The 23274-nt window shown below is 44.9% G+C and overlaps 1 protein-coding gene across 7 annotated transcripts in view; it reads right to left on the reverse strand.

Moving 5' to 3' along the window:
- The window catches only part of CADPS2 (calcium dependent secretion activator 2), a 1645358-nt gene that overhangs the window by 529138 nt on the left and 1092946 nt on the right, over positions 1 to 23274 (reverse strand). For all 7 annotated transcript variants that reach the window (XM_085654189.1, XM_085654188.1, XM_085654187.1 and 4 more), the window contains exons 15-16: positions 17392 to 17455; positions 13881 to 14004 (exon numbers count right to left, since the gene is read on the reverse strand). In XM_085654189.1, coding sequence (XP_085510315.1) covers positions 13881 to 14004; positions 17392 to 17455 — 188 coding nt within the window. The remainder of the gene's footprint in view (positions 1 to 13880; positions 14005 to 17391; positions 17456 to 23274) is intronic.

A 23274-nucleotide genomic window follows, 5' to 3' on the forward strand; every position in this document is an offset into this window, starting at 1 on the left:
AATATTCTGGTAAAGCCTTATTTTCTAATAAGGTGGCAATTAATACTCCACCCAGGAGTCAATGTAACCTATGAAAATTAGTTATGCAGATTCAAGGCATAAAGGCATTATGAAATCAGCATGGTCTTTTACAAAATTTTAATAGTAGCCCATTGAAATACCAAATGATATTCTCTAACTGAGTAAGGAAGAGAAATTTTGGAACACAATTTTGTATAGGGTTCAGGGTATGAGTAAGATATATTTTATGATAAGCACTAGTAGAGATGTTGTACCCATTTAGTGTTACTTCAGCAGCCATTCTTCCTTAAAACAGATATTCCCGCTTGGGATTAGTCAATTGGTAGAAAATAGGCAGAACATCTTGGTCATACATCTCTTGTCATACAGGTTTCCATAATCCCATCTAGAGGGGGAGTTGCAGAAATATATGCCTTCAAGGATTACTATCAAGATAGCTAAATGATGTTGCAAGTAAATGTGATGTCTCTGTAGGTTGATTATGACATTGGGTCCCAAAAGTGTGCCCTACAAAATACAAACTTTGATGTCAAACCTAATGTACCTAAATTGTTGAGAAGTTACAACAGGAGACAGTTGTGCCCTTTGCCCTGTTTGTACTCAGGTAAGCCCAGACTATGTTGCCCTAGGTGCACATTTGGTATTCTTACAGCAGAAGTAAAGGGAGGTATGGGTGAATTTATGGTTATGGGCAGGTATGGGTAATTTGAGGGTTTAAGGAGGGGTAGAGATTAGTGTAATTCTAGGTTTATGGGGGTGAGTAGAGGTAAAGGGAGATAAAGGTAATATTAGGGTTTAAGGGTGGGTAGAGGTAAAGAGAGATAAGGGTAATATTAGGGCTCAGGGGAGGAAAGAGGAAACGGGAGGAGAGTGATTAAAGAAAAAGGGGCGGGATGAGGGGAGGAAAGAGGTAATGGGATGCTCAGTGAGTGAGTTGTGTGAATATGATGGGGAAAAAAACTGAAATTCACTGGGAAAAACAAAGGTGAAAGTAACGTTATAGTTAGGCCTCGCAATAATATAAAAACTATCATTCTAACACAGAAAACACAAATATTCCCCAGCTGAACTTTATTAATTTGTTATTGGTATCTATTTTTGAATTTGTTTGAGGCACAGGACCAACAGTTCAGATGCACCAACATTTTCTGAAGGTTAACCACCTCGTGTACAACTCAAGCCTACTTTAAATGCCAATTTGTTTTAACTGGCTGACCGGATTTAGACAAAATCACAAAAAAGCAAGCTTTCTATGTAAGGTTCTAACTTTGGCCAGAATTGGTGTATTTTGACTCAGCCATTTATTTCTGTATCAGATAGCAAAGTTTCCTATAGGAGCAGAAGTGGATTCATTTTTTTTTCTTACCTTAGATCGAGGGGGATCAGCTGCTTTTCTCTCATTGCACTTCTCTTCAGCCTTCTACAGTGTCTTTCTCCCCAACCCCTTCTAACGCCTTTGGGAGGCTGGGGTGAAAGGGACTACCCTAAGCTGACTCACCTCAATATTGAAAGAGCAGTCTGTCTCTCTCAACCGTTTTTGAACCCCCCCATAAAATAAATGTATCTGTAAAGTTCCTCATGGGTCGCCAGATATTCTCCAGTCCTTCAGACTTCTACTCTATGACTAAGCTAATGGCAAGCGGGTAGAAAAGTCTTTGAACCTCAATGCCCTCTAAATAAGCACAACTAACACCAAAGTTCTGGTTCATATCATATCATATATTGACTTTATTTCGGATATATTTCAATCCATAAAAGTACACAAAAAAAAAACAATTCATATTAAACATCGCAACATCATAATTAATTACAAAGTCAATCTCAGATTACATACCACACATAAAATTTCTAAAAAGTGCATAGACAGAATCAGTACAAAAAACTGCAATGGTGCATTGGGCTGCGGGTACTACATAATAGGTTACAAATTATTCATCTAAGCATTTTCTTAGTCTCATAGACAGTTTTAAGAATTCTAGCACCTGGAGGACACTATCCGGATGCAACAGCTGGAGGTACATAAGGGCAGGTCTAATTTGTTTAAAATTTAATTTCTTTAAAAGTGTAACAAGATAACGCCTACGGGGATATTCATAAAATGTACATAAAAACATAAAATGCAGCAAATCCTGTGGAGACTTCCCGTCGCAGCCACAGGGTGCTGCAGGTTTCTTAAAAATGTCCGATTTAGGTCTGATTAAAAAATGATGAAAGATGTTAAACCTGAAACGGGTCAGCAAGTATTTCTCATGAGAGGTAAAGGAGCATGTTAGATACTTTTCCATGGAATCACAAGTGCTCAACATGATATACTTTCTAACATTGGGTTTCAGGAGCTCCACTTCATCTCTGAGAGCATTGCGGTCCAAGATAAAAGCTCTCTTAATTGCTGTAACATCACCTTTGGCTATATCCCTTGGGTTCTCAAACAGATTCAAGCGACCAAGCCTCCGAAATTGGGACTGCAAATATTTAAGCCAAGGTACACACATAGCATGATCGAGTAATACAAGATCTTCCACTATCATGTGTGTTAAAGGAATTGCATCATTTAACCATAATTTTAACCAACATAACAATGGTTTCAATCCGACAATGTCAGCTAGATGCGGGCAGCCAAGTTCTTCATGTACAATTAGGTTTTATGTGCTACCCGGAACACATAGCAGGCGTTTTAGAAAGTTATTTTCAACAATTTGTAACTGTTCGCCGTTTATGTTGCCCCATAACTCGCTACCATATGCTGCGGTGGCAATGGATTTAGCATTATATAATTTCATCATTGCCACATATGGCTTGTTCCCCAGTTTAGAGGCAAAATTAAAAATGGAGGCATTAACTCTAGTCATTTCCCCCTTTTTCTTAGCCAAGTGTGGGGCCCAACTGAGCTTCGTGTCGAATAAGACACCCAGGTAAGAAAATACCTGGGTGGTGGGGATCACAATATCATTTAGTTTAAAAATGAACTTCTTTTTTGGTTGACGGCCAACATGCATTATATAAGATTTCGAATTGTTGACCATAAGGTCCCTATCAGACATGAAATTATTAAAAGCATTCAAAAGTGCCTGAAGACCTAATTCTGTTCGTGAAATTAAAACCGCATCGTCGGCATATAAAAGTACAGGAATACCCCGGACACCAGCTCTGGGGCAATCTGATTTTACCTTTAATAAAACAGTCTCTAAATCATTTATATAAAGGTTAAAAAGAAAGGGGGCCAAGATACCTCCCTGTCGGACTCCTTTGTTAATTTTAAAACTTCCCGTGGTTTCCCCAGTTGGTGAAAACCTCACATTTGCTCTTGTGTCGTTATGCAGATTCGCGAGGAACTCTACAATCCCCCCATCCATGCCTATGTCCTTCATGGTCCGCCACAGCCTCCCTCTGTTAACACAGTCGAAGGCTGAAGACAGATCCATGAAGGCAAGGTGAATTGTTCCCTTCTGTACAACAGTATATTTATTCAAAATAAGAAACAGATTAAGGCACTGGGTTATAGTAGAGCGCCCTTCGCAGAACCCATATTGGGAGGTGGACATAATGTTATTTTCATTCGTCCAACTTGTTAGACGTTGAAGTATAACTCTCCCCATAATCTTAACCATTGAATCTATGAGGGAGATCGGTCGATAACAAAGAACACTTCCCCTGTCTCCCTTCTTAAAGACAGGGACTATAGTTGACAGACCCCAGGCTCCGGGACAGCCCACTAAGGCCGCAGCATTAAAGACAGCGACCAGAATGGGAGCCCAGAAATGAGGATCAGATTTATAAAGATCCGGTGGGATTCCAAAGTTCTGGTTGTTTGAAGACCCTGCTAAAACCAGGTGCTATCAGGGGCGGCTCCTACGCTAAGGCGAAGGAGCGTTGCCCCACTGCTTTCTCGCAGAGCGAGAAGCCAAAACATAAAATAGTAATAACTTTAAGCTATTACCATTTTACGTCAGCTTTGCGGGTGGGCTGGTGGGGCTGCTCTGCTTTCCGAGCAGGGCAGGGGAGCGGTGGTTTGCCCACTCCTGAGTGCACAAAGACTGTTTGGTCGGCCCTATAGGGACGCCGAAACCAGTCATGCACACTCTGCCCTTTTCCATGCAGGTTGCATTCTAGCCTGCATAGAGAACATGCCCACCCCACTAGCTCCTGGCTGGGCGCCATCCTGACCAATCACAATGCTGTATGCAGCATTGTGATTGTCTCAGGGGAGCGAGCCTGGCTACCTGCTTCCTGTTCCTTTTGGCGACAAGAGAGAAGACGCAGGACCCAACTGAAAGGCAGGTTTTAATTATTATATATTTTTTTAATTGTGACCCCACTCCCCACACGCTTCCCCCGCACCCGCCATCCCCACCCGTGAGCCAATCCAGCCGCTACTGAGTACTATTCGTAGAGACCTCTCTCCATAGAGATGACACTGCTCTGGCAAAATCAGAGAGAAACATGGTTTCATTTTTTATAATGAAGCCACAATGACTCCGAAATAAATAGCCGCACCTCGTCGTGCTTCTTTGCAGGGGCGGCTCCTCCACTAAAGCGGAGGAGAGTTACCCCACAGGAAAAATAACATGATGATAACAGCTGTTATTATCATTTTATTTTTCCGTACTGCTCTTTAAGGGTGGGCAGTACTGCCCACAGAGCAGGGGGAGAAGTGGTGAGCACTCTCCAAGTGCGCATGACGGTCTGGCCGGCCGTCTTGGCCCAGCCTAACCGTCATGTGCAATTGGCATGTTCTCCACCGGGCTGCGTTGTACAACATGGGTGGAGAACATGTCCAGGCTCCCAGCATCCATCTAAATGCCGAGCCACAGCACTCAGACCAATCACGACGCTGCTATAAGCAGCATCATGATTGGCTAGAGGAGTCTGGAAGCCTGGGTGCTTCCTGCTCCTGCGTCGATGGAATATGAAGCGGATGGAGGCAAAGTGGTGGCAGGCAGGTACATTTCATTTTTTTTCCTCTTATTTTTTTAACCTCCTCCTCCCCCGCCCCCTAACTACTGCCCCATGGCAGCCACTAGTGCTTCTTTGTCTTATATGAATTATAGAAAATGATGTCTCTAGGGCCAAGGAAATTCAGTAAACCTGCAGTCCAGACTGCAATTATTTCTTGCCTGAACCATAGCAAGTTGCATTAGAGTTCTGAAATATCACTTAAGCAAGTTGAAAATGATCTGCAAATTCCTGGAAGATAAATTCTTCACCTCAAGTATTGTGACATGCTTCGCCATCTTCTACATTGGCTCCAAGCCTATAAACGAACACTACAGAGGTTTCCTTTAACAGGGACCTACATTCCTGCAGCAATGCTTTCATAGACATGCATTCTTGGATAACCTTCCCTTTATGTTAGACACCACGTGAAGATATCCAGAATTCACAAAGCAAGAACAGATGGAAGTGCCGTGTCTTTTCACATGTCTACGCTTGGAGTAACTTCCCACCATAGATCAAAAGTAATTAAAAAATACTCCAAAAAAGGTGCGAGCCCTCACAGATATGGCTATTTATTTGCTCACCCGCCAAGCGTTCTGTGCCCTCTGATACCACTCAGAACTGAGACACCTCAAGGGACCACTGTGTGTTACATAAATGCCAGTCATTGGAACCATCACCACTGTGGGCATTCTAAATTGTCAGACAGTATTGAGGCCACGGGAAATATAGGACTACAACACCAGTGACAACACAACAATCTTGTTTATCAAAGGTTTTTTTCCTCATGCTGCTGTTTACAAGTCATGCACTGGTCCGTGGTGAAACTGGCTAATTTAGAAAAAAATATCCACTTTGTTAATTGAATATTTATTCCAAAACGACCCTCCTTAAAATGTGACCAATAAAAAGGTCAGGGGTAAATGGTGCACCTGAGATGTGCCATCATCCCAGCAGGGTGGAGATTTATGATGATATAGAAGTTGTGCCATTTTGCCACAGTCCTTTCATATACGCCTCTCTGAATGGTGCAGCGTTTGACACTGACCTTGGGACATCGTTTGACACTGACCATTTGCTATTGGTAGTATAATCCATATTATTTACTGCCACGATCAGCTGAGTATCTTGGGAGAACATCCCCATTTCCTTGCATTGCAAATTTGCCCCACTGTACAATTTACGGTGCTCTTCCAACTAAACACAGCTGAAGGAAACTATTTTTGCTCATTCTGAAGACATTTTAAAATACCGGACATATTCATTATGAAAGAAATATTTTAGTATAATGGAATATAGGACTATTTTGTGCTTGGTTTCACTAATTTCTCAGAAATGAGGACAAAAGCGTCTTTATCAGAGGAAAACCTTGAACCTTTTGGTTACCAGGCAAAGGAAAACAACCGTTTTGTAGAATACCTGCGAGTGTAAACCCTACACATCGTGGGAAAACAGCTGGAGGGATGCATGCATTCCTTAGATTACCAGCCACAGGAAAACCTGCAGTTTATAGGTTAACAGTTTAAGGAAACTCAGAGTTTGTCGATTAACAGCCAATGTGTTTAGGAACTGACCTCTCTATCTCTAGAAAAATCTATAAAATGCATCGCTTATACATTCTGGATACATTTCGACAGGTCTGATGTCCGTTATTTATGCGGGGAAAATGTCCCCAATAAATAACCAGACATGCAGATTTGGGAACAGTTGGCACCAACATTTGAATGTCATTTCCCATTTCCAGGTCAAAATTTAGTATAGTTGATAAATACAGCACACAATAAAACACGTGCCCTTTGGTGTTGGTTTTTAGCATCTATGATAATGATCTCACCCCAAACCGGGCCACTCATAATGAGACTCATAGATTGTGCTCGATTGTACTCTCTTGGACCAATATCGATATCGCTTTGAACAATGGGAATCACTGTGAAAGACATGTTGACATTGTTTGGTGTATCTCATGAACACAAACTGAGAAGTTAACTGGGGGACATTGTTAGATTGACATTTCTCTTTCGGTGCCTCCGTCCTTATCCATAAATCTACACAGAAGCATTTACATCAAACACCTTCAGTGAGTCCACCATAGGGGTTAATATTGGAACACTACATACCCGCCTGCTGTGCTGCTTCATTTGCCTGTGGCTGGCACACCCAGACCAAAGTTGGCTTCAGGCAGGTTTTAGGCTGAATTTTATCTGTGTGTGGGGAGGAAAGCAAACTGAAGGGTCGACATACTCTATGATACGGGAAATAGCGTTTACAACACTGTCATTACATCGCAGTACTATTACAACGCGGTTGTTACAACGACTGCGTTGTTAGTACACAATGCATTTACATCGCAAGCCATTACAATGACTTGCTGTAGGGGGCGCTGAGGTATTGGAAATTAACCCCTTGTGTGCCCATGACGAGCTGGACTCGTCATGGCCCGCGGTTGCGCTGTGCCCATGACGAGTCCAGCTCGTCATGAACCCCGCCCGCTAATGTAACGGCCGGCACAGGGCGGGGAAAGGGTGTGGCACACAAGGGGTTAATTTCGTCACCTTCCCTACTGTTGCGCAAACTGGAGTAGGAATAGTAAATAATACTATTCCTAAGTCCAGCGCGCCCCCTACTGCAAGTCATGGTAATGACTTGCAATGTAAATGCATCACGTACTAACAACGTGGTCGTTGTAACGACCGCATTGTAAAATCACGCGATATAATACATCGCTTTGTGATGTGCTATATTCCTATGATACATGCATATATCTAATTTTCCACCTTAGCCGCTTTGCCCCTCACAAAAAACAGCTATGTTGACAGAGCTATCACAGTGCCTTGTCACTAACATTTGCAGGTCACGGATACAAATCCTAGCTGGGCCAATTCTGCCTTCCATCCTTGCAAAGACATTGAATGCACCAGTGTGCAGCGCCCAAGCCAATGCTTTCTGGGTCATGTCATGACAACAGCCCAAGAAGGCTGGTGAGAGTTAACAAGCTGATTGAACAGTGAACGCAAGCACAGGAAGCCATCACTAACCCGTGCCCAATTGTGCATGTCGAGATTGGTCCAGCTCAGCAGGAGGAAGGATTACTCACAACATGGGCAGTCAGCAGGGGTCCTGCAGCTCATTAGAAGACTCAGCTCTGCCCTGAGGCTCCGTGCTCGTCTGAGTGGTCCAAGCCAGTGAAGTGTCAGCAAGCCATTCACTGCACACTTAAGAACTGCTCTCTCACAGACAACAAACCAGACTTTTGGGGGTATTCGAAGCCTGTTAATCTGAATGCTGAAGGGCGACAACTACCATCTCCTGGAATTCTGACCATCTGGACAATTAAGTTTTTTTTTTTAAGAAATGTCTCCTGCTTACAACTAGGTTTTAGGAGAAAAAACTCTTTAATGGAACATTACGCGAGGTTCAAACATTTGCTCCTAGGCACTTTTCACACAATCATCCTGCAGCAACAATACTATGTCGAAGAATTCAGAATACGATTGACACCGCAGAATGAGAGTCAATTGTCTGCTTAGAACAGCATGTATACATTCCAGCCGGCGTTAGAAAGATAATATGGTGTCTGCTTCAAGTCTTTGTTTGAGGTAAATTCAGCAAGTGTTATAAAAGGCTGCCCTGCAGTTTACAGAGACTTCCACTTAGGCCAAACACTTCACGGTAACATCGACAGAAGGAGCAGAGAGAAGAGGCCAGAGAAAAAGATCTAACACATTTCATGGAAGTTAAATTAAAAATCTATCAACGGCAGTTCTAAAGTTGGCATCAGAGGGTAACATCACAACAAGTGTGAAATTAAGCATGAACTTAAATTATGACGACAGAGCAAACTTGCAAAACACAGCCAGGGAAAACGCTGGCAGTAATTACATTTTGTTTAAAAAAAATCTCCATCCGTGCACAAGAAACAAATGTCTTCAAATGTTAAGGGTCATGTTTACCATGGTGTTCTCTCCCTCTTCCTCAATATATGATAACTTTTACTGCACAGAAGTATGTCAGAAACATAGACCCTTGTTGAGAGTGGCCCTATCTGACACCTGTTATCGCACATATCAGAATTACGAGTTTCCCGTTTTTATGCTTTTGGTACATCATGGGTGTAATAAAAATCGCTGTGCTTGATTTGTAAAACAATAAGTGCCAGGGGCCTAATCAGGAGGCCACATTACCAGTGCCAGCGTGGCCAGTGACAGCACCAACACAGCTACTAACCATCACACTCCTACAACTGTTCGTGTGCTCATCTGTAAATGAGACACGCAGCGCCACCATGTGGCAGGCTGTCATAAGTGCCTGTGTTGACAATTAGATGCTGGTGCCTAGCCCCGGAAACTACTGGCTTAAATTAACCACTGAAAAATCGCATACCCGGAAATACATTTCCACAGGTCAAAACTCCCAATTTGAAATCTGGGAAATGCTCCAGTAAATACCGGGACATGCTGAATATGAAGCGGTAAACAGCAGAAATCTGCATGTTATGCACCATTCCAGGCCCAAAACTTTTAATAGTTGATCATTATCGCACATCGTGAAAACCACACTCTCCGGTGTCAGTTTTTTATCATCTGCGATAATTATCACACATAAATGTGGGCTACACAATTCTTTTTAATATAGCTGGTGGAACACAACATAGCCTTGTTGCACTTCTCTGTACACCGGTGGATGCACAGACCAAACTTGGTTTCAGGGTGGTTTCGAGATATTTTATCTAAATGTATGGGGCTAAGGTAACTAAGCCGAAGAGCTGACCTGCTTTATGATTGAAGCTTAGTTCAAATTTTCCATCCTAGTCGCGTTGCTCATTAAAAGACTGTCCTGTTCACACAAGTATCAGTGACTTGTCGCCAATATTCGCGGTGACCTTCAAAATACGGATGCAAAGCCAAGCATGCGCCATCTTAACCTTCAATCCTACCCAAGTGGATAAACTGAGCCCCATCAAAATGGGCGACAGTAACAGCAGTTATTCACAGGACTCAGAGATGGCAATACTGCAGCATTAAGAACAATGTGAAGCAAGTTTCACTATTATTGATACATATTCCCAAAATGTGACTATAGAAGACTTGCAGGCAGACCATTCTCACACACCTATCACCAGGCTTATCCCCTCTAGGATCTCAGGGTGGAGACACTCCAGTGCAGAGACGCTTTAAGGCGGGGCCGAGTAGGCAATTGCCCAGGGCCCCCACTGTCCAAGGCCTCTCTAGGAACACAAACTTTCTTTCTATTTGGCCCATCTCTTTTCTTTTTATCTAGACGTCTCTCCCCCTCAACCTACCTCTGCCTCCGCCTCTGTCTCTCCACCCGGTGTCATCTTAAGGATGTTTGAGGCGCCTGGGCAAGACTTATTTAAACAGTTTCTGTATGACCCGGTTAAAGTTGAAGATGTTATTAAGAACTTATTGGCATCACGCGGGCTTGAATTAGCATGCAATAGATAATACTTTTTTTTTTCCATACCGAGGCCCCAAAAAAGTCTTACCAAAATCCCGACACTGATCTAGTGCGCAGACACCTTGGCTTTTCCTCTTCTCAGTAATACTACCCTACAACCATGGTGGCCAGTCCTGTTACTCTGCTCTTGGGATTTCATTGAGCCTGGACCAGCTCCAGGTAGGGCCATAACTTACTGCCCGACCATACAAGAATATCTCCATCCACCAAGAGGGATCACTGCATCACTGGACCTCCCTTTCCTAATGCACAAGCCCTTGACTGCCGCTTGGGAGACTTAAGTAAGATGTCCACGCCTGCCTCTGCCTTCATATGGAAGAGCATGAATGCTGGATGCTTGTCTTTAAGCTCCACCGGTTTAACAACCTAAGATTCCTAGCATTGCACTGGAAAGGGAGGCATTTTAACTTACTCTTAGCTGGATAAACACATTTATTTGAAGATCATTCATGGTCTGTGTTGTTAACAAACAAAACTCTCGGAGTTGACATGAAGCTATCATACTATTGTAATGAACAATATTTTTAAATCACATGGAACGTAGATATGTTCTCTTGTACTTGCACATGCATATAATGTTCTAAATCTGTAGATCACTTTTGAATGATGCTTTGTCCAAATTGCTTTGGTGACGAAATAAAAAGATTGAATTCAATAAAAATTGAGTGATTGCAAGACATTTTGTAATTGAAATGAGTTGTTGTGGGGAGTTTATATGTCAATTACAAGAAGGAATTCATATATTCTCGGACTTGTTATTTGCAAGAAGCTGGTCACATAATACTTGTAGCTGCCATGCGGGCAGTTGAGTGCACATCACTCAGGGATAAGTTCTTCAGTACATCGCCCATCTTGTTTGATGGCGCAATGCCCCAATATGAATCTTGAGAGTCCAGCGCCTTGGCTTTGAAGGAGTGTTCCAGTGCTACGCTATGAGGGATGATCTCTGCGAAAACAGCCCACATGTATCTGAAATCACCTCACGACACTGAGCACCAAGGTTCATTTTCAGTGCCTTAACGCAAGTTTCTTAATTACCAACGTGGTGACTATTAACGGCGAGCCTTACTATAATAGCTGTTGCTATGGTGAGGATATGGTCTTTTAGTGTGCTCCTAATAGCGTTGAGTCATATTACTGTGCTTATTCATTGATTTAGATTTCCATGAAACAAAAGACAGTGCAGCGTACAAAGGGTTTAAAAACTTAGCCTTCAGTGGTTCGACGGTGGGCCTACATCTGCACCAGACCACTCCGCTACGGGCAACTCACGCCACTCGTATGGGCCACACAATTTCATTAGAGTTGGCTGAATGTTACTAAAGTGGAGAGCACGACCTACATAAAGTAATTTCAAAACCCAGAACCGAGGAAGGCGGGGCCAGCATCGGCCCCGCCGCCATTATGGTGGTCGGCCGTGCCCCCGTATCCTTTCCTGTTCCGCTGGCCCCCGCATTGGCAGGGGGCCGTGCCCCGGAAGCGATCGGATCGCTTCCGGGTCATGGGAGACTCCACCGCGCCCCGGAGGTGATCGGATCACTTCCGGGGCGCGGGTGATCCCCTCAGCAAGAACCAGTTCCAGCTGGTGGATGTGCGTTAGTATAAAGCCGGGGGGAGCGCAAAGAGCAGTCTCTTTGCTCTCCGCTCCCCTCGGCAGCACACCCGTCGCGTGTGCCTCCTCCCTCGGGAGGACCTTTAACCTTTTTTCCCCACCCACCATCCCTGAGATAGATGTTTGTTGAAGTGAAATATGTTAGTCTATTTTTCCACAGGATGTCAATTACGAAGACAATTTGTATGTAAATGCCTTTTTGTCGTGTTTTAGGCGGTATTTCTGGTCAGGCGGTAAGGTCATCGGTTGGACAGACTAAATTGACTAATCTTTTGGGGCGCCTTATTAAATGGGGCGCCCAGAGGGGAGGGACATGTGGCTCTCACCTGACTCCAGGGGCAGTTACAACCGGTTGGTTGCAACGGTGCGGGGACAAACGGGGGTTACGCTTTCCATTGGCTGGTTGGCCACCCCGCACGCAGGCGTAAGTAAGCTGCGCTGTCTGCATGGCCCCTTTATGGAGTAAGTCTTGAACGCATGGGGGTTGCCTGGAAGGAACTACTTCCGGGTCAGCTGGGCCCCCTGCACATGCACACCCTGGTTGGGGGGCGCGGGACAAATATGGAGAGAACCACTTCCGGGTCAGCTGGGCCTCCTGCGCATGCGCACTCTGGTTAGGGTGCGCAGGGCAATTTGGATTAAAGGGGGAGGGGCCAGCGTGTTGACCTTGCCGTAGGCCCAAAAGTAATACGCAGAAATGTGCTCAGCAATATGTTTAGACTAGGATAGGAACATTATGTATTAGAACTTGGTTAAAGCTAGGAATGAATCAAATGTACCGAATCCTGTCTTATCATTTCATTTCTGCGTAATTATATATTTGTGTGCAAATATGTGTGTTTGTTAATAAATACGATCGGGGGTCAACGACCCCCTATTCCAAACAAATTGATTGTATTGGTGTCTGTCACAATGGAGGGGAGGAGGGCGCGGTAGGCCGTACCGGAACATATGAAGACATTTGGTCACCACAATGATGTTCTTGTGACGGAACTCTCGGACATGGTTTTTGCAAACAAGCCAAGTGTACACACCCATCGAAATAACCAACCTCATGGTGTAAACGTCTCCAAGGTAATTGCAGTTCAGAATAAAATCACTTTTGCACAATTGAATCATATAGGCCAGATTGCCATTATGGGAACAAGATAACATCTTAATCAGCACATCTCTCCGGCCCCTTCAATCAGAAACGATAAATGCTTCGACAATGCAGCCTATTGTATTAATCGCCAGGTAATTTGCACACATAAAACATCTGTCCAATTAGTCACTTTTCTAAGGTTGTTCCCTAATGTATCCTTCCTGCACAGTTATATTTAATTTATGTTTTCACTGCATTAAATTAGTGGTCATAAACGGAAAGTCACAATAACATTAAGCTTCCTACACGCACACACATACACATGCCATACACCCACAAACATCAATCCCTACTCCAGAATGTTGTGAGCTTGAAATGTGTTGGTGCACAATGAACACAGGGCTGGCGCATATTGTGTGAGTCATTTCTCGCCCGCCAGCTCTTGTCGTCGAGGACATTCCACAATAGGATCACCTGAGACAGCCCACAGCCTTTGCACTGCGAGCTAAGCTGCAGGAATAAAGTACCTTTTTGTCGTCGGAAACGAAGGCGAGAGAGAAGCTAATCCTTAAACTCCCATTCAAAACCCGTCCCAAGCGGCAAATTAAGGCAGTAAGTAAGAAAAGGCGGCAAGAGCGCCAGCTGGGATTTTAATGAGACATTTCCCCTGCCCTGGCACAGGTTTGCGAGACAGAAAGAACTAAGCGGTCTGCAGAGAGCAGGTTTACCTCTCAGCCAGCGCTGCACACCCACCTTCTATGCGGGCATATTCCGTCAGGCGCGTGTAATTAATCAAAGCAGCCTTCTCCAGGCATTGGCCAAGCACCTTCTTGACATCTTCTTCGGCCATGGGAGTAGCAATGTCTTTCATCAGTACCTGTGCGTATAATAAACAAGGAACATGAAACGTCATCATTAGCTACCGTAGACGCGTGCAGGCTTATCCAATCGACATGCATAGAGCTTCCAGCTAACAGCATCTGATAGTCTTGAAAATGATGCCTGAAATGTACAAGTCGCAGTCAACCTATAATTTCTTACAGTTTCTCTTTCAAAATAAAGGTAGTTTACATTATGGATCCACTAAGGTCACACATTTAAGAAGATACTACGTTCTAGATTACCGACAGCTATCTCAACAGGGGTGATATGAGTGGTAAACAGGTCGACAAAACAAGATTGTTCCTGTTGACTTTCCACTTGGCACCTTAAGGCATGGTGAATAGCATCATTCGGGCTGGACTGTTGCCATGGGGAGCAGGGTCAAGACTGATTTACATGTGGCTGGGTCCAAACTGGAGTGGCGTGGTGAGCAAACAAATGATGGATTTAAGTACTCTGTACTGGGGTGGATGTTTGACATTGTTCAGCATTCCGTCCATCATCTTTTTGTGTTGGGAACAGCATCACACCTGCTCTGTTACCTGCCTCGCGGTGCAAATGATTGCTGGAATCTACACAATGAGACAGACTTTTCATGGGGCATGTTTCAGTTCATTGCCTGCTCTCAAGACTGCAGCACAGCCATGACTGCTTTTGACACTAAAATCTGACGGTTATCTAAAGAGCTCCGGCAAGAGATGCCCTCACTTTATTGATGGGTGAAGAAGAATGCACAACATACAGACATTAGCCCATGTGGCAAGCATGGGGACAAGACCATACATAGGATGTGTGGCTTCCTGCTGGGTTCTTTGGGAACAGTTTGCATGCGGTCCCTGAAATCTCAAAGAAGAGATAATACTTCATGCTCACTAAAGAGGTTAACTCAGCAGGGAAGTACGCAGGAAAAAAGAAAACACAGCATTTTAGGGGTCTGCAGCCAAGTGCAGCACCTGCTTGTTAACCCTAGGATTTGTTGGGCAATATCGAATCGTCTCTGATGATTTGTAATTCTTATATGAGTGCTTTAGTGTTATGCTGCCAACTTGGGTGGAAGAGGTGGCAGAGCTGTGGTCCTTGACGCACAGTCCAGCTGTGGCTATGTACAGGCCAGGTGATAGTGGGGAGGCTTCGAGAGAGATTCAAGCTCTTCTTGGTACTCATGCTGGCTAAGAACAGATGCTGTGCCAGTAAAAAGCTGTATCTGTGGGTTGACTTGTTTATGCTCACTTCGTTTTTGCTGGCCTTCGGAGTCTGCCCCCTTTATCACGACTAACCAGTGCTAAAGTGCTTGCACATGCTCCATAAAACATGATAATATTGGCTTACACCCAATTGGCATATTTAATTTACTTGTAAGTCCCTGGTAAAGGGGTACTACCTGTAACTAGGGCATGTAAATTAAATGCTATTATTGGGCATGTATCACTCATTGTGCCACCCACTTAAGAAGCCTTTTAAACATGGCTCAGGCCTACATTGCAGCCCGTGTGTGCAGTTCTCAACTGCTATTTCGACCTGGCAAAATAATCCTTCTACAATAAAAAAACGGGGGGGAGGTAGAGGTTAAGGTTAGGTTCACCCTCCTTACTGAATGCAGTTCCACAACATCTGGAATACCGGAGTTAGAAACCTAACCATAGGAATAACAGGGATTCCACTGAACATGTGTGAAAACCCTCTTTCCAGAAAGAAAAATTATTTTCTAGAGTCCCCTCACCTACCAGGGTTACCCCTAGGTGGCATGCTTCATCAATGGGGTCCTCTCAATCCGATGTGGATTGAGGCATGCTGCGACTTGCGAACTACGTAGGAGCAACTTGATTTTGGAAAATATGTGTGGTGCAGTGATGTGGAGTGGGAAAAATAGGTTAAAAATACCTAGTTAGTGAGCTAATATTTTATTCCTGCTCCTAGAGGTATGTTTTAAAATCAGGGGTTAATACTAGGGAAAGACCTAACTGTAATGAGTATGTGGGTCCCTAGTACTGGGTCAACATGTTTCGAGCTTTCCCCTAAAGCTCTTCTTCTGTACCACACGAAGAGGTTAACAAACAATTGTCGTTGTGCTTGACAAACAGCGCCACTATGTAGCAGACTTTCATAAGTACTGGTGTTGACAATTAAGTTCCAGTGTTGACCACTGGAAACCACCTGCTCAAGTTAAGCACTGGCGTTAACTCACAGGGGGGTTTTGATGAGTTGTACTTAGTTAACAGTGTCAACAGCTGGATATTGTTAGGCGTCTCCCGTGATCGATATTGTCAATTCTGAGGAGTTGATTTTAAACGTATACATAGTTAACCTGCAGGTGTGAAAATCCCAAGCATTCCGAGGAGCAGTGAAAACTCAGGAATATAATGAGGGTAGCTCTTGAGGTTGATGGGATCTGTGGTGTTGTCTGGCATTCCCTGTGATACACTGCTATTGATGGCTGGCTGTGAGGCGGCCTGGGGTGGTGTCCTGCAGGTAGCTGGGAGGTATTGCTTTGAGATGCCTTTCAGATCCCTAAAGAGACAGGTGAAATGCAGCCACTTTTTAGGTCTCGCCTGACCCAGCCTAGAGCTACAGTGCATGTGCGCGGGCGCGCGCGTCGCGCTTTACCGCGATTACTTTCACTTTCGGGCCGCATGACCGCTCTGATGTTTGATCGCGATCACTTTCACTTTCGCGGCCGCTTTGCATAGCCAATAGGTCTCGCTTTTGGGACCTTATAAGTATTTAGTTATGCAACTGATGCATGGCTAAACACTTATAAGGTCCCAAAGGCGAGACCTATTGGCTATGCCAATGCTTGTTTGTATTGTTGGTGATGGGGGAACTGTTTCTACTTACACTGTGCCCGTTCCCTAGAATACAAATTTGTGTCACGTCCATTGCCATGCAGAATTTTAAGTTAGAGTTCACAAAATGTCTGCCTATTCAAACTGACATTTCAAGACATTAACAGCTAATTGGTAAAAGTTCTCAATTACAACGTCCTTGAAGACGAAAAAGTACAGTTGCAGCTTATTTTTTTTCCCACTTTTATTTCCATTTTTTAAATCTCTTTGTAAGTCAACTTCACTGAATATTTGAGATGGTAGTCAGACAGTGTAACAAAGACAGGAATGTATTTAGACCACAGCATAAGTCTGTTAGGAGGAAGCAAGGATGTCCAGCATGCTCCAGCAATTCCAGCAATGTGAAATCAAACCGTGTCTGAACACCGTGAAAGCAGATAACAAGCCTCCAACAATATCCAGTCAAATCTAGTAAGAGGGAATGACGAATTAAGCAATTACAAACTATGCAAGTACACACACAACACATAATTCCCCCCGATAGTCTTATGACCATATCAGGGTAGGGGAAGTCTATCAGAAACAAAAAGCAAACGTACCCGTTCAAGCAATGACAGTGTGGCTTTTAAAGCGCCTTCTGGTCGACCAAAGGGAAAACAATATCTGTGATGAAAAGAAGACAATTGTAAGTATGTACTATAGCGTTAAATGCAAAGTAAGCAGGAAATCAAAAAGGAGCGCGAACCCAAAAACAATGTTATGAAGATATTTGGCGCTAGGACTCCAGCACTGCATGTGCGCCATCTCTGGCAGGTACCACATGAATGTATGTAGGTTACTTCTTTATTGGAATCTCACCTACATGGAATGTACATCTGTCATTATTTGTGAGTATCCTGCGTTGCACAATGACTAGAGCAGAGCACTGCGGCAGTCAGTAGGTGCTCGCTTGATGCAGGGTGTTAGAACCCCTCTCAGGGGCCACAGGTCATGCAGGGGCTACTGTACGCAACCGTGATGAGTCCTTTTACTCCTGATGTCCCAGGGCCAAACCTACTATGGATTCTGAGCAACTGGGCAAAGTCCCCTTCTACTTTTATAAGAAAAAGAAGCATTCTATTTTTAACTCTACACATTAACATAACATAATAAACAATAGCAAAACATAATATAACATAACAGGCAATGTTTGTGAAGTGCATAGCTTAATTATTGTTCTGAAATATTGAGCCAACGCGTTTCTTTTGCTACAGAACCGCTGACGAAACACTGACTGGCACTTATCAGGGTGGCTCATCTTCTTCTTAAGACGCTGATGAGACAAAGCACAATATTATGGGGTCTTATTGGAAATTAACTAATTGCGTATATTCTAATTCTGTTTACCTTCTTTACAAACACCTTGAAGGATAATATTCAAGCCCTGATGAAGTTCACATGTAGTGAACGAAACGTGTTGGCTGTTCTGCTTTTTTTGAAAGACAACTAAAGAATATTCCGAACAAAGCAGAACTGTATTGGATCAATATTTCAGAACACTAATTATGCGGTGCACTTCACAAACATTGCCTGAACTTTTCTGACCTCTTAGGGGTCGCACCTTTTGAAACAGCGGGTGCAGTGAGTGTGCACGCAACATCTTGGCCATCTTATACTGGACTGTAAATGAATTGGTGATAAGGAGGGAGGCGATTTGGATCTGGCTTGCTGTTTCTTTGTCTTGTATGTTTATAATATAACATAACCGGGAATTCTCACTAATAGACTGTAATCAAGAGTTCTCCTTTGACTCTTTAGGAATTTGCCAAAAGTGTCTATGGTGCCGCAGCACCATTAGCAGCAATCCTGCTGGCAACCACAGATCCAATTCAAATCTTATGTGCTCTGGTGGCTTTGGCATTCAGCAGTGCAGTGAGTGTCCTCTCCTGATCCTGTTCAGTGAAGTCGGCCTGCCAGTGGTACATGCAGCAGCACCTGACAGGTGCAGGCTCTCTCCCTTGAGCTGCACTGCTGGCTTGTCCCAGGGATTGGAGATGCTCTCACTCCACGAAGACAAGGTAAGTCACTATTCGCCTCATGGGAGCCCAGTGAGGGTGTGATGTCTGAGGCAGCATACTTTGCGGTCCTCTGAGAATCAGTCAGGCACAGGGGTGGGTGTGCAGGCTGGTCCCGCCGGTCACATCTGCAATCTTCTTTCTAGGTAACGCACACATTTTTGGCAGTGCTGGTCCCAGCAGCCCCTTCTGACATATGGAGTTGCCACGCTACTCCCATCTGAAGGGCAGACTCTTTTGGCACATTACATTTCACCACGGCAGCCCCTCCTGGCAAACGGGGTCTCTGATTAAGGCTGTAACAAGTCTCAACATTCTGGCAACAAATAGTTCAATGATGGCCCCTTCTGGCATTCATTGTGCGTTCACTGCACAGCACTACATCCCTCATGTAATGTATTCCTCACAAGCATAAACCTTCACTAACCACACATGCTGCACAGTACTGCTCTATCCCTGTACTGTATGCTTCCCAGGCACACACACATCCAGCGCAGAGTCGCTGCGCCTGTGCTGCGCAGCACTCCATATCTACCATATGTAGGCCAAGGATGAGTTAAGCACACAGCAGCAGAACTTTTAAAAAGGTGAGTGAGGCTATAAGTGTCACTCCAGTACCAGAGGGTAAAACTGACCTATTCACTTCTACTGATCACTACACAGTATGCTGCCACCACCGCGCTCGTGCAGCTTTACTCTTGGTGAAGGCAGTATTCTTCCACCACTATGAGGGTAAAACTTTGGGCACCCCTCCTGCTCCAACAAGATGACAATCTGTGGGACAGGCCTATGTCATGGAACACATGCCTAAATTGTGTTTGCCTATGACAAAACATCAATATTAGGGATCCAGACAACAGTAGAGTTGGGCACTCAGGGCATGGGCATAAACATTTTACCATGCAGAGGACTTTTTTGTCCCAACACAGGGAAGTCAGCTTCCACAGGATCAATGCGATGGAAATCAATTATTTCATCCTAGAGGAAGACAGAGGGGCAGAAAGATGCACCCCAGTTAACTGTATGGTGTCCTACCTACTCAGAGCCATGTTTGCATGAAGCATCACTTAAACTACATGCCACAGGTGCTGTATGACGGGAGCGTCACTTATACTACCTATTACATGCGCTATAGGAATGGATTGGCACTCATACAACTTCTCACAGGCGCTAGACGTATGGAGCAGGGCCGGTTCTAGGATTTGTGGGGCCCTGGGCCAAAAGGTAATGTGTGAGGCCCCTCTAATTTTCATTAATGGCCCCATTCAGAGACACTGCTGGAGGCCCATTCCAGCCTTTTAGCGCCCCCACAGTTTTAACTTTCAGCCCACAAGCAATTCTCACACCTTCAGCCCGATAGGTGCGAGAATTGCTTGTGAGCTAAAAGTTAAAACTGTGGGGGCGCTAAAATGCTGGACAATGGGCCTCCCACAGTGTCTCTGAATGGTCTCCTTACAATTGGGACAAGAGGAGGCGTCTCCCTCCCCTAGGCCTCCAGACAAATATGTGATGTTACAACGCCACATATTACATCACCGTAGGTAAAAACGCGGTCATTACAATGACCGCGCTGTTACCACACGTGCCTTTACAACACAAGTCATTTCTACGACTTGCACTAGATGGCACGCTGAACTTAGGAATAGTATAAATTAGTATTCCTACTCCAGTTAGCTCAACAGCAGGGAATGTGTTGGATTTAAAATCCAACACATTCCCTGTTGTTGCATGCCACCTAGCGCAAGTCGTAGAAACGGCTTGCGTTGTAAAGGCACGCGTGGTAACAACGCGGTCGTTGTAACGACCCCATTGTTACCTACCTGCGGGGTAAGAACAGCATTGTAAACGCTGTTTCCCCCTCCAGACATCATCCCATGGAGCCCAATTGCAAGAAGACACCTTTCTTTTAGTTCGATCGGCAGGGAAACAGCAGGACACACGCTCGGTGCAGGGCCCCATGCTGGTCAGCTGAGTGCGAGGCCCTGGGCAGCTGCCCACGCTGCCCATGCCCAGCGCCGGCCCTGGTATGGAGCACCAATTCTATTACCCGTCACAGGTGCAGCATGAATGATTCATCACTTACACCACCTACCACAACTACTGTGTGAGAGGAGCATTACTGGTATGATCGATTCCAGCTTATGAATGGAGCATCACTTGTTCTTTCTATTTATGGGAAATTGATTCGTGCAGCATCACTTGTACTTCCTGCCCCGCATCATATAGACATTGAACTTCACTCATGGTGTCTACCACGGGTCATTTATGCATGGAACTATGCTTATTCTGCCTTACCCAGATCATGTATTCTTAGAGCGTCACTAGCGCCGCATGCATGCCTGGAAAATCACCTGTACTCTCTATGCCACGTCAGGTATGCGTGGAGCATCACTTGTATTACCTGCCAAGGGTTCTGAGTGCATGGATCATGCTGTCTACCGTCGATCACGGGGAATGAAGGCCATGAGGATACCTGTAGCTCCAGACCCAAGTTAATGAAGGAAGAGAGCAACAAGCGTGCCATAAAGTGCTCTCCTGGCACTCTTTAGAAGGACTTCCTGCTCCATGGTGGTGCCAGGTATTTCATCCCACGAGCTGAACTCCCAGCCGCTCTCCTCCCTCCTCTCCCCTCTATAGTGACCCTGCGTGGCCTAACAAGACAAGTTATAGTGCCAACACTGCAAACGAGGAGGCGGTGTTGGGTCGCCCTTCAAATAAGTCCTATGGTTCAGATTCTAACGAGTCCACTTGCTGCATGCGCCCTCTGCTGGCGAACACCCGGGGCTGCACCTGCAGTGCATAGTGGGCTGGGCAGGCTCAGATTCCATTGAGTGACGGGAAAGCAGGTAAGGGTTCAACAGCGCATGGCACTCTTTGGTAGGCGAGACCGCTCCGGCGCATGTGGAGTGTCTGATGCGAGGTAAATACCCATGAGTTCGTGTTGCTGCAATCTTCAAAATTACAATTGTTCTTCAAAGCATGACTGAAGAAGTACTAGTCAATATTAGACAAGCTGTGTTCTCTCTTTTATGGGTGCGCGCGCGCCCGCCAGGAACAGTAAGTTGTATACATGAGTCCTGGAGATGCGCGCCTCGGGTGGGTAGCCTTGCCTTGTGCAGTGGACTCCAGTTGGCAAAGCGGCTTGAACGCGGCAGCCATGTCTTCAAGGCGGGGATAGCACCGCTCCCCGGGGGAGCATTAGTAAATTAAACAAATAGATTTAAGCGGCTTGGGCCTGGTAATCCATGCTCAATAAAACTCAGGGTCGGCGGATGCACCTCCCTCCTCCGCCTCGTTCCTCTCTCGGCATCTGCATAATGCGGGCCCTGTCGGCGGCCCTCGGGGACGGGAAGTCACCGATCGTACAATTACAGCTCGCATTTCTGATTCCGGGCCCCACAGGGCACGTCCTCGAGTGGGGTTAATCTCAGAGGATCTGTACGGAGTCTGGCTTTTAAAGTGCGTGTAATCCGAATTCAAACAGACAAACTGTACCACCCCACTGGAGTCGGGAGCACGATGCACACTTTAACACATAACGTGGGCTGTACATTCTGTGTCACGGAGTCTGTCAGGGGAGTGTCCGAACAAGCGATCACGTCGGTCCTCGTTCAAAGTGAGAGTAATACCAGATCCGTCCCCTCCAACAGATTTAAGAGACGATTTGATGTCTGGGCAAAGTGGGCTCTGGCCCAGGGCACCAGCCTTTGAGGGGGAGGGGGGCAGCTCTGTTGTGCAGAGTCTTGCCCTGATGATCTTGAATAATTCTTAAAGAGATTATTTTAAATACCGTTTTCCTTCATTTTTAATGTTGGTGATGTGTGAGATTTTGTTACAGACATTTTGCAGAGAAATGTGTTTCTGTTTAATGCAACATGCATAAAAAAGTTTTTTTTAGATTAACACAGGACTCCACTAATGAGAAATGGTAGGGGGTGCACAGATATTATTTGCAGTAATATTAGTGAGCTAATGCTGTGTTAGAATATTGAAAACACGTCACTATCCCTAAATATTATATGTACATACATCCAGAATTTGGACGAGTGCGCATGTGCACTGTCAGTGCCCTGGCCAAAGAGGGCATGGAAGAGCTGAAATTGGATCACAGATTCAGAGCTGTTCTAAACAGGGGCGCACACAATACTTTTGACCCAAGGCCCCCAAAATCCTTAAAATGTCCCTGCAGGAGCTCTGCCGAATGTATTACAGGCCTCACAGAAAAACAGAGACTTGCGTCAATTTACACCTGGAGATTTCATCTGCTAAAAACAGGTGCAATGAAAACATGTCGAGATTAATGAGAAATAAGATCCGGACATCATGCAGAAACATTCCCGCTGATATGCCACATTCCTCTGGGGCCAACATGCGAACAGCTGGGGTTCCTACACCCCTAGGGCACTGGTATTGCCAGGGTAAAGGGAC

This window comes from Triturus cristatus, chromosome 4_1 (assembly GCF_964204655.1).
Source record: "Triturus cristatus chromosome 4_1, aTriCri1.1, whole genome shotgun sequence".
NCBI lineage: Eukaryota > Metazoa > Chordata > Amphibia > Caudata > Salamandridae > Triturus > Triturus cristatus.